The following is a 12,139-nucleotide window of genomic DNA, read 5'->3' as shown; positions in this document are numbered from 1 at the left end:
CTCACATATTGGGTGTCTACTGCTGTTGGAATGGCTTGAGCAGGTCTCACATTTACCCATGTAATAACGAGTGCCCATGTTGCGCTGAAGTATGGGTATTGAGCGGACAGATCAGGATGTTCGGACACCATCGCACTGATGGTGCTAAGTACTGCAGCTTTGTTAAAACCCGGAGCTGCAGCATCAAGATCCTTTGAAGAATAAACACAAACACACACACACCCACACACAAATGGTCAAAGAATGCAGACTCTATACTTAAACGCACAGTTACTATGCAATGTTGTTCTATAAAGCGCCCAGCAGTCACTTGTTTATGCCTACAGTTTGTTGATTGTTGAACAACGGCATTGCGTTCACCTGAACAACCTTACAGATCCAGTTTGTGAGATCCTGCGTGTTGCTCTTTTGTTCCTTTTTCTAAAGAATTACCTTGTGGAGCACAGTTTGAACAAATAATTCCATTGTGGGGTACATTATTCCATTGTGTTAAATACTCCACAATGGTACTCCCATAAGCTAGCTCACACCTGACCTAATGTGGCATCCCGGCAATTGTAGCGCACACCCTAAAGGACCGTTAGGAATACAAACTGCAGAATGCTGAGTGGGTCAATGCATCTCAATGAGTCAACATGTATGCCCATTACAGTTTTTTAGCATGTGATTCGAAACAAAAAAATTATAACAAGGCACACAGGTATGGCTAAATTTGTCAGACAAATATTACTTAATAGATCAACCAAAAAAACAAAGTACAAATGCCTCAATGGCTGATGCTACAGTCCATTGGAGTCCATTCTTTAGAACTTGGTCTCAGAGCACCATGACTTGGACTTGGAATCCCCCAACAGACTCGGACAATTTAAATACTTTAGTTCCCAATGGACGGATCTGCAATCATGGTCCTCTAGAACCCCCCAGCCACTTTCATTTGGACAGAAACCCATGTTTCGCATAACACCTTGAGTCTTTGCAAGACGTGGAAAGCAAGTCCGAAAATATTTTCTAATATAAATCATGAAATACAAAAAGGTTCAAAAAGTATTTCAAATGGTTTTCCAGTCGACGATGGAGACAGTGTGCGTGAAGTCGACCTGGCTTCACATTGATATTTAAAAAAAAAAAAATAGATAATTTTTTGAATATTTATAAGTAGAAATATTTTACCTGGTAAAAGACGTTGTTGTCGTTATTGAATACTGTACTGTCTACGTCAGCCCAAAATGGTGCCAAGATGTTCGCATCCTCGTAATCAGAGAAGACCAGTTGACCAGGAGTTGGGAAGCTGCGTTTCTGAAGATTTTGCTCATTACTAAATATGATCACACCATCCTCTGTGAACTGTTAAAGAAAAAATCACCAGGTATTGCAGTTCTGAATCAAATAGACTTTGAGGCTGACGATCGAGTTGTATATTGGATGCAGACATTTTTTCCTTAATCCAACGTCATATCGGAAAATATTAATCCTCTAGCAAACTCGATTCTGTTTTGACATTTGCAGTTTCTTTGTGGTGTAACATAGTCCAAAGTTGTGTTGGCGTAGTTGCAAGGTAGGCCTACATGCAAATGCATATTCCACTTATGATGGGTAAGTTACCAAACATTTAAGACAAAAAATTACAGAGCAGTTGACCAATCAGCAGCCAGGAAAATCGATTAAATATTGAACCTTTTTTATAATCATCATCATCATGTTGTCAGTTGCAAAGCAGCAAAGACTGCTTTCATAACTTGACAGCTGCTCGTCAGATGGCCCTTTCGGTTGATATGGATCTCTATGACTCTGGGTCAATTTCCATAAAGAAAGAAAGCCCTACATGTACCCTACATGTAGGTAGGTTTACATTAGACTCTTTTGGATACATGGTGATTAATACTTTATTATTATTATAATTATTATTATTATTATTTATTTTGGCCATTTCAAAAAGTACAAACACAATACATGTATTTGCAAATAAAGTTTTATTTATGGGAAACAAATAAACAACCGTGTTGGACAGCTAGACTACACGTACATGTGTGTAGGCATACAGGCTACAAATAGCAAAAAAAGCACTGGTCCTTAATACGTAAGTCCTTAATGAAGATGACTGACAGCAAGGTTCGGATACAGCAAGGAACAGCAGGGAACTAGAAACAGAGACAACCTATTACAAGCTGGCCAGGATGATAAATACTTGACCTGACGTTTCGACCTTAGCAGCATACCTGTTTATTTGTGTCGTATTGTCATTTATAGCCTTTGAGAAAGACTCTCACAGGATCCAAACGTCAGGTCATTAACTATTGTTTCGAATATTTTGTTGTTTGCAACAGGTAATTCATCCTCTCGATAGAATATGCCGTACAAGAATTAGCCAATTAAAGGTGCAATAACATTTCTTTGCCCATGGAATATGTGACTCCAAATATGCTTTACTCTTATATTTGGGCTAAATATGAATAATGTACTTACATAAATTTTTTCGAAGATACTATCAGCATATGGAAAATAGTTTGGTGGGTAGAAGGTTTCTGATCGTAAATCGGTAAGAGCCTGTCGTCTCTGTTGGGGAAAACACAAAATACTATAATGAAGGGGTGAGAGTTAATCGTGACCAAAAAGTCTATAAATTGTATCAAGATCTTAGAAAGTACGCTGAAATGATGGCACTTCCACCCGTTCAAAATGCCATATAGAGTTATAGATTTTAAGAATCTTTTGGGAACAGTCCCTTACCGAAACTAAACAGGAAAAAAACATGTTTTTATCCTGCTCGAAACATGTTTTTTAAAAACCTGTTTGAAAGGATGCAATTTGGAACGACGAAAAACATACAAAAAACAGGTACAAAAACAGTATTAAAACAGAAATTATGAACTGTTTTGTAAAAACAGGTCTTTCTATTTTTTAAAAACAGGTTTCCTTATAAATTATAGTCTATGTTATTACGCATGTATTGCTGTTTTAAAAAAACAGGAGTTACTGTTTTTAAAAAACAGGAATTACTGTTTTTTAAAAACACACATTGGTCTTTTGTAAAAACAGGCTTTAATTTGTCTTAATTATTTATGCAGAATTGCAGGTTTTTAATTGTTTTTTAAAAACAGTTCAGTTTTGTTGTGGGCCCGCTTGACTTTGCTAATAGCCCGTTCACACAGCCCTGCGACCTTACGAAGACCATGCCGATCACCCCGATCTGAAAAAGTTATCAAATCGGGGCACTATATCGCCGTCAAAATCCAGCTATTTTGCAAATTAAAGACCACATCACGACTGTACTGCGAATGTAGTTGGCCACGACCCCACTACGCTAATTTTCAGCATGTTCAAAATAAGCCTGGGGAGAGCATGCAGCTTCACGACCTAGGAGATCAAACCCCGACCAAACCATGCTCTTAGAGATCCTCCCACGATTGGCCATGCTCTCTGCTCTCGGCCACTTTCCATCGTAGTAGAAGCGGTGTCTATGTGTGACCAGGGTATTAGTTTCTTTACAAAACAAAAACCACATTCAAAACAAAAGATTATCAAAAGAGAAGTAATTGAAAAGAAATACGTTTCTACACATTTTTCTGAGGCAAAATTTGTTTATTGTTTAAACCATGGCTATTCTTGATTGATCAGTTTAAGCAGCTTGAACATCAAACCTCTTGACACTTTAAAAACAAATTGCTTACTAATATTAATAAGAAAACTGTGAATATTCTATTTAAACTCACTGCAGAAGTCCAGAATTGTTTTCTTTCAAGCAGTTTTTCTTTGAACTTAAAATAAATAAAATTTCTTACCAGTATAGGTTCCTGACTCACAGTTGAATACACGGTTTTCATAACACTAAATACAGTCTTAAAAAGTCTTAAATTTGACTTTTTATAGTGTGCAGATACCCTGTTAATGTATGGATGATTATACAAAATTGTTTAAAAAAAAGTAATGCATGTCATGTGTAAATTTCTATGGCAAGTCAGGCATTCAGCATTATGGCTGGAGTTGTTTAAATAAAAAGAAGATATATGTACATGTGTAAAACAAAAATAAAAACAGTCTTTAGATTATACCTGAGACTTTTCTTTTAAATTAAAATACATTGGACTAGTACAGATAATAAACAAAAATACATATCATTGCAAGGTACAGTGAATACAATTTAAACTTTGGAATCAAAAAGCGTTTTTTTTTAAATGATAAACCTGTAATTCCGACAACAACTCTTTTGAAATACAATCTTAATGCAGTTTATATACATATAATTTGGTTGCGAAACAGTTTTTTTTTTTTTTTTTTTTTTTTTTTTTAAGTAGTATCGTGACTAATATCACATAGGTGATCTGAGTATTGGATTCTCTCATTCTTACCTGCACAGTACAAATAATACAGATTCAGAACAAAACCATTATGCTATTCTACCTACCGTTATCTGTGATTAATGATAGTAAAATGCATGAGCTAATCTTTAGTTAATTGGTAACAGAATTGAAAGTCTACTTATTTCTGAACTTCAGTCCAGTCAACTTGGTCCTCATGCTCTGCTTAATTGTGGCTGATGTTGCTGTGATGTCAGCTGTGTTCTGAAGTGTGAAGTCTGTGTTAGGGTAGAGGGAGGGGGGGGGAGATAGGGAAAAAAATATAAATGCTACATCACATGCATACAAATATGTTATTGCACTGGAAAAGCTGAAATAAAAATATGGTAGTTAAAAACAAAATTAAACATACAACTATTATGAAGAAACAAATGAAACGTTGCTATGCATGAGTCCAGACAGATATGACAGAGGCAGCATTAAAATAGAAATCATTGAAAACAAAACTTGATACATTAGATGAATTGCATTTTAGGAAAGCTATGTAGCTATCCTTTAAAATGTATACAGTACCTAAAATAGCTGCCAAGATATCCTTAGGAACCATTTTGAGGGTTTCCATGGCCCCCAACTCAACATTGGTGTAAAATGCATTCAGCAAGCAGATTGCCATTCTACTTGCCGACTTGTTCTTGTACCTCATGGATGCAGAAATATTCATGGCATACACAAATATTCGTGTTCCCTTGCTGAGCTCCACCATCTACAAAATATAAAAACACAGTATAAAATCAACATGAAACATTATTCACGATTTAGCCAAGATCTGTTAAGATTATAAGTTTATGTAATTTTTAAGCAAGGGGCCTGAAATCTTTACGGTAATTTTCATGTGTAAATAGCAAATACAAGTGAAAACAGCAGTGCACGTGAAGTATAAGTCTGAAAAGAAAAGAGAGACAACTTTCATAGTTGTAAACTTGTGTTTCTCTAACTTTTGTACTTTCTTTTGTTTTTATCTACATGTTGAGACCCATATTGTTGGGGAGTATAACGACTTGTAAATAATTTGAAATCATATCCAATCCAGGTTTGCATAATTTATTGAAGTTTATCGGTTAGTTGTTGCATGTTACCTGATGCATTGCGGCAACATCACGGTCCAACTGTCCTGGGCGAGGTGGTACTGCTCTGTTGGTAACGGCAGCAGAATGTGCTTGAGAGGCTAAAAATGTAAACAGGTCATATACAGGGTGTAAAATTAGCACACTTGTAATACTTGCAACAGAATTGGTCCCAACCCAAATTCAAATCAAAAACCTTAGTAATTGGTACCGGTTTTAACCATCCTAAAATTTCAGTGTGTTTAAATCATTGTCTGTTAGCTTTATGTTTTTGAAAACTGTTTTTGCACCATATTAACAGTCTGCAATGCATCAATAAGTATTCTTACAGAGCCAATACAATAAAAAGAGGTAATATTTTTTTCAAGCAATGCCAAAGTTTATTATCTTGTTACATATTAGTTCTACTGTATACTTTCTTTTATGCTAAACCAAATATCCAGCTTCCTTTTTTTAATTGGTCTTGTAACTTTTGCGAGGAGTTATTATTTTGTTCATCAACCAGAGAAACCTGCTTTATAGGACCAAGAACACATGTATTTTAAATAACTGAAGAAAACGCCTTACCTCTCTCCGTTTCAAGTTCAGTTATTTTTTCCTTTAGTTCTCTGTTGAGCTCATTCAATTCTAGTATCTCACCTAGAAGCTTCAGGTTATCTTCTTTCAGACTTTTGATCTCATTTTCTTCTGTATGGGTGAAAAACACATTGTGTTGCAGAGGGAAGAATGCAATCATACATGTAGCCACTGCAAGCAAGTCTTAAGTTGAGACGACAATGTGACCACCAAACAAAAAACAATTGTACCTGAATGATTTGCCAGTTAAAAAGCCCCTTCCCGTGTCTAACGAGAATCAAACACTGAAAGGCAAGCTTTACAAAAAATTGCCCAAAGCACCATGCCAAGAGGGGGTGGGGCGGAAAAGTGTGAGAAAAAGGAGACTGTGTAACTAGACACTGTTCTGCCCATAACTAGTATTAAGTGAATTAGGGATGTGTTAATGGGAGTGCGGGAAATTTGAAACTATTTCAGGAGGTAGCCATCAAAAGATAATTGGGCAGAAGCATATCGCACTCAATACTCCCAAAAAAGAAGAAACAAACACTAACTTTATATATAGCACATTAGCAGCTGTTGTCAAAGAAACAAATGTTAGTATATTGTTTTCTTTTGTATTGTATTAATTTTACCTTCATCATCCGATAGTTTCAAAGCAGTTTTACGGGGACACTTCCCCCCAAATGTAGGTCTGGCTGGTGAGAGGGGCACTGGTTGTAGTTCTTCAAATTCATCACTGTCTTCAAACACTGGATGAATTTCCAACTCATTTTCATCATCAACATTAGGTGGTGAATGATGTCCAGCTAGGTCATTGTTTGCTGAATATTGGAAACATGGTGATTAGTGAAAAAAAAGAAGTTTCAATCCACTTTAAAACAAAAATTTGAACTGCTGTGTATGCATGGTGTCATTGAAACTTGCTGCATAACTTTTTACAATGACTTATTTATTTATTTATTCATGTATTTTTATTTTATTGATGTTATTATTATTGTTATTGTTGATGTTATTATTATTGTTATTGTTGATGTTATTGTTATTGTTATTGTTGATGTTATTGTTATTGTTATTGTTATTGTTATTGTTATTGTTATTGTTATTGTTATTGTTATTGTTATTGTTATTGTTATTGTTATTGTTATTGTTATTGTTATTGTTATTGTTATTGTTATTGTTATTGTTATTGTTATTGTTATTGTTTTTGTTATTGTTATTGTTATTGTTATTGTTATTATTATTATTATTATTTTTTGTTATTGCTTTGTTTTTTTGTTTTTTTGGGGGGGAGATGCTTAATCGAACCCCAACAAACCAATACACAAGTCAGTATTTTAAGATAGTCTTACCATTGTTTTTAACAGTATAGTTTTGCAACTCTGCCAGGAGAACTCTCTCCCTAGCCAGGGTCTGTGAAGCTGCAGTCGGTTCACCTGATTAACATTTTGCAAGCATTAGTATATTTTGCATTTTAATATCAACTTTTATACATTTTAGTGTCAACATTTATTTGAAGTTTAAATGATAACAATTGAGAATGTACTCTCCACATTCTCTCCATTGGATACGGTGTAGTATAATGGATAACAAAAATGACAATCAACTATGAACAGAGATAATAATAGAGCACATTACATGTAGGTTGTGATATAAGGTTGTGTTTATACAGTTTTAATCTTGTCCAAATAGTTATACCTGGGTTTTTTTTCCACAGGACTGGGGAATATACCGAGTATACTGTGTCACACATACCGGTATTTGGTGTAGAGTATAACAAAATTAATACCTTTGTCTGTTTTCTTTTGCTGGATCTTTGTCACCTTCTTCGGAAGTTCTTTATCTGTGGCTGCATATTGTAAAAAGGGGAGCAACAATAACTGCATTGAAAGTTCTGTGCCCCTAACAAAACACTTGCTTTAATGAAGCAAAAAGTGTAACTAAGCAGTGTGTAGTTCTATGTAAAGTAAAATGAAAAAGTTAACTGCTAGCACAACACATGCTGGTGTAGTAGAGTAAAACATAATTAATACCTTTTTCTGTTTTCTTTTGCTTCTTTGGCACTTTCTTGATGACGACTTCTTTATCTTTATCTGTGGCTGCATATTGAAAAAAGTTGCGCTTATGAAGACAAAAGTGGAACTATTTTTAGAAGAGTGTATGTAGTGAAATATAAAAACAGTAAAGCCGGGTTCATAGGGCCTACTCCATGCGAAAATAAAGTGCATTTTCTCTTCCACAATTGGAAAAACAGCACAGCCGGATTATTGCATTCCCAAAATTCGCTTTGCATTTGCAGTATGAACCAGGCTGTAGCCTACCGTGTGACTTTCGTTTCGGCGTTTTTCCGTCCAGACGGGCCTTTTCCTTGAGAAGGAATTCCTTGTCTTCTGCAAATGTAACAAGAAAAGATAACTGGAATGTTTCTCTTTTTTTGGTGAAAAGGGGATTTTACAATTTCAAGGGAAAAAGTGGATGTTTTCACTCCATTTTCATGATAAAGATGTTAATAGTGGGAAGGGTTAAGGTCTACTGAACATTGTGTGTGGGGGTGGGTTTTGTATATTTGGTTTTGTTGGGTGGGGATCTTCACAAGGAGAAAAGTGGATTTTCACTCCATTTTCAAACGAAGATCGCTGTACTGAAAAACATACCACTCTTCATGAGAACACTGCAGGGATAGTATCTTCTGTTTAGTTCGTCATATGCAGAAGTGCCGTCCTCTGCTGTCTCTTTCACCATTTCGTTATTGACAACCCGTTTGATACCATCTTCGTGGAAGACTATCAGTACAAATTCTAAAAAATAAAATAAATGAAATGTGATGCAGTTATCATGTTATGTGGTACGGTAATCCTGTGGTACACTATACAAGGCATGTTCCTCATGCAATAACAGGCCTCAAACTTCATTATTTTTAGGGCAAATGGAGCAGGCCAAAATTTGGAGGGCACCAAGGCCAGTACAGTAGATAGGGCACCAAGACCAAAAATGAAATTAAAAAAAAGGCACGTAGGCCATAAATTGTTAAACTACGAGTTGTAAATCAAAATATCACCATATAGAGCTTTAGTTACCCTGAAAGTTTAATAATAATAGGCTACCCAAATTAAAAAAAAATATAAATTTGAAAATTGGCAAGAGGTTTTTTTATGCACGCCTACTAAGCTTGGGCGGCTCCTTCGGTTACCCGGTTCTACCCGGTTCCAAATTGAAAACCGGACGGGCGGTTCCACTCTTCTGTGGAACCGGGTACCCGCTTTTGTCGGTTCCGATTTTAAAAGACCGAGTCTCAATTATAAAAGGCTCTGTGGAGCCGATCCTGGCTTCAAGCCGACATGAGTATCAACTATCACACGTGGCTGCATACACAGTGCACACACATAGGCATCTTCTACAACCGCCACATGTACGCATGTACATGTCATGCATATACATGTACATGTATAGACAGCACGTTGTGATTGGCTGCCGATATATCCATATTCATAAAAGCTTGCCCCATGCACAAAACACACAGTACTGTATGCATGTACAGGCATGTACACTTGTATGTACAGAGACGACACACTGCATGCACTACGGACATACTGCACTACGGACGTACTGTACTACGGCGTACTGCCGGCTAAATCAAAGACTTGTTTAAATGCAGGGAGAATAGGTGCTCGGTGGCACGATGTCTGATTGACTTGGGGTGGGTATTCTGGTATTTTCGTTAAAAATAGATCGGCTCCAATTGTGTGTGTGTGAGCTCGGGACCGACTTCTGATTAACTTGGTTATTTTCATTTAAAATAGATCGGCTCAATTGTGTGTGTGGTGAGCTCGGGACGGGCGGCTTATGTTTTATATTGAATTGGAACCGGGATGTCTCAGAACCGAGCTTTTTTTTCGGAACCGGAACCGAGCCTCAACTTTCTGGAACCGCCCAAGCTTAACGCCTACGGGTGTTTAACCTGATGAAATAATTTGCTGGAACAAAATATTGACAAATCATATCTTATTCATAAACAAAACGTATAAACTGTAAGCCACCAGGGCCCAATTTCATAGAGCTGCTAAGCACAACAATTTGCTTAGCATGAAATTTCTTCCTTAATACAGGATTACCAACCCTTCCACGTGATTTTCAGGCTTAACAAACAACAGCTGAATACCAGTAACAAGCAATATGCAACACATGGAAATTTGGTTGGCAACCCTGTTTTTATCAAGGAAGAAATTTCATGCTAACTAAGCAAATTGTTGTGCTTAGCAGCTCTATTAATATTATGAAATTGGGCCCTGAAGATGTCAACACACTTTTAAGGTTTAAAAGAACACAACATCCACTCCTATGAGTCACAAAACCAAGTAACAAAACCACAAGAGTGAGTGAAGAGTATTAGGCCGTGTCCGAAACGACGACTTCGGCTACAGCTACGTCTAGATCAGCGCGTCTACCAGTGTTGAAGAATAGGCAGACGCGCGCGATCTAGCCGTAGCTGTAGCCGAAGTCGTCGTTTCGGACACGGCCTTAGTAGTAGTACAAACTAAAACTGAAATTTGAGGCCTGCAATCAGAAAAGGATAATCCTGTTCACCAATCTGTGCCAAATTTTCTGTTGATCACTAAGTTATGGAGGTATTATAGGATAACTTTCCGTATGGCGCCACCACTTTTTCACTCATTTTTACAAAAAGGGATAAATCAGTCAGGTAAATTAGATACTATATTATTTTATTTCGAATGAAAAAGTTGGGCGCCATACGGAAACTTTTCCGCCCTAGGCCTAATATGAATTTCGAAATATTAATATAATTAAAAATACTATAGTAATTAACAAAAAGAACGAGAGAAAGACCTACCATTCTCATCTAAAAATCTCGAAGGTTTTGATGCCTTCCTTGACCGTCCATTCGCTACAGAGTCCATGTTACCGTTCTGTACAGTACCGACTGCTATCCCTGTCAGTACTGTGATGTGATGGTGTACGGAATTCCAGAACAGCAGAATTAGCGACCAAATTTAAATTAGCAAAATAACTACTTTTCCTCACCAGCTCACTTAAAGTACTCTATCACATCAGTTCGTTGTAATTGTCTCTCCCTCTGTGCGTGATCGGCCAAGTTTATCCGGTTCGTCGTCGTGTCAAAACTTATCTTTTACTTATTTAATTTTTTAACATTTAATCTATCAATGTCTATCGCATCTCGCCTGTCGTCGCAGAGATAATCTTCGGAAAATGCGCCCTTTGTTTCTATTGGCCCGCCCGTTGTCACATGAACAATAGTTCGGCCTTGTCGTCAGGCAGACAGTGCCACATCTTTCCCACTTGCGCGATCAAAGTGTTCGATCCCGTGGGATCTTGGCCAGATTCCAAATCTGCTTGCTCTGCTGGGCACACACATTTCAGCAGGATCGAATACCTCGATCACTTGTGAGATCGACGCGCGGGTGGTCCCGGCCGCCTTATGATGTATGGAAATAAAGTAAACCATGGGGACAAGGTTGAATGTAGGCCTATGTGTACTGTACATGTACATACCCATCCTACATGTAACATGTAAATACATCATGTGTATCCGACCGGTGACTGCATGAGGTCAAAAGTCGCCGTAGCTGTAGCTGTAGCAACAGTAGCAACAAGGGAACTTAGAGTGGCGGGGTATTCTGCATTTTGTGCACAGCCGTATCAGTGAAGTGCAGAGCTTTTCTTCATTCATTTTTGTCTCCGTCGTTTGTGGATCTGAACATACCTGAGGTGACGGCTACTATAGGGCTATCAGTGATCATTCGTTTTGCACGTTCAAAGCACCGTCGCACGTCCAGATCTTGCCAATGCCCAATCACAAGCTCGATACTGAAGGCTCCACCCTACTCGGACCGTTGTCTTTGTTAAACGCTATACATATTCATGTATACGTTATTCAATAGAGGCAGGAGAGCTGATGGAGGCATGTGTAAGCCCCAGGAAAATTCTCTTATTGTCTGCTCCTTGTAAAGCATGCAGGTAGTGGACAATCACTCACAAGACAGTGTAGTGTTAGCATTCATTATTAAGGAAAGATTTACTAAGAATTGCTGTTGTCAACTAGTGCCCAGCCAAATTTAACCAAAGAAAAAGCGAAAAGGGGAACATTTTGTAATTATTTTTAAGTACCCTCCTAAACTATTTTGCAAA

The 12,139-nt window shown here is 37.3% G+C and overlaps 1 protein-coding gene across 1 annotated transcript in view; it reads right to left on the bottom strand.

Moving 5' to 3' along the window:
• Nucleotides 1-12,139, bottom strand: part of LOC139942697 (uncharacterized) — a 72,426-nt gene that overhangs the window by 39,524 nt on the left and 20,763 nt on the right. Inside the window, exons 14-16 of the mRNA XM_071939501.1 lie at nt 2,464-2,553; nt 1,171-1,344; nt 6-191 (exon numbers count right to left, since the gene is read on the bottom strand). Coding sequence (XP_071795602.1) covers nt 6-191; nt 1,171-1,344; nt 2,464-2,553 — 450 coding nt within the window. The remainder of the gene's footprint in view (nt 1-5; nt 192-1,170; nt 1,345-2,463; nt 2,554-12,139) is intronic.

Source organism: Asterias amurensis, chromosome 10 (genome assembly GCF_032118995.1).
Source record: "Asterias amurensis chromosome 10, ASM3211899v1".
In the NCBI taxonomy this organism is placed as follows: Eukaryota; Metazoa; Echinodermata; class Asteroidea; order Forcipulatida; family Asteriidae; genus Asterias; species Asterias amurensis.
This window is presented reverse-complemented; position numbering and strand designations above follow the sequence as displayed.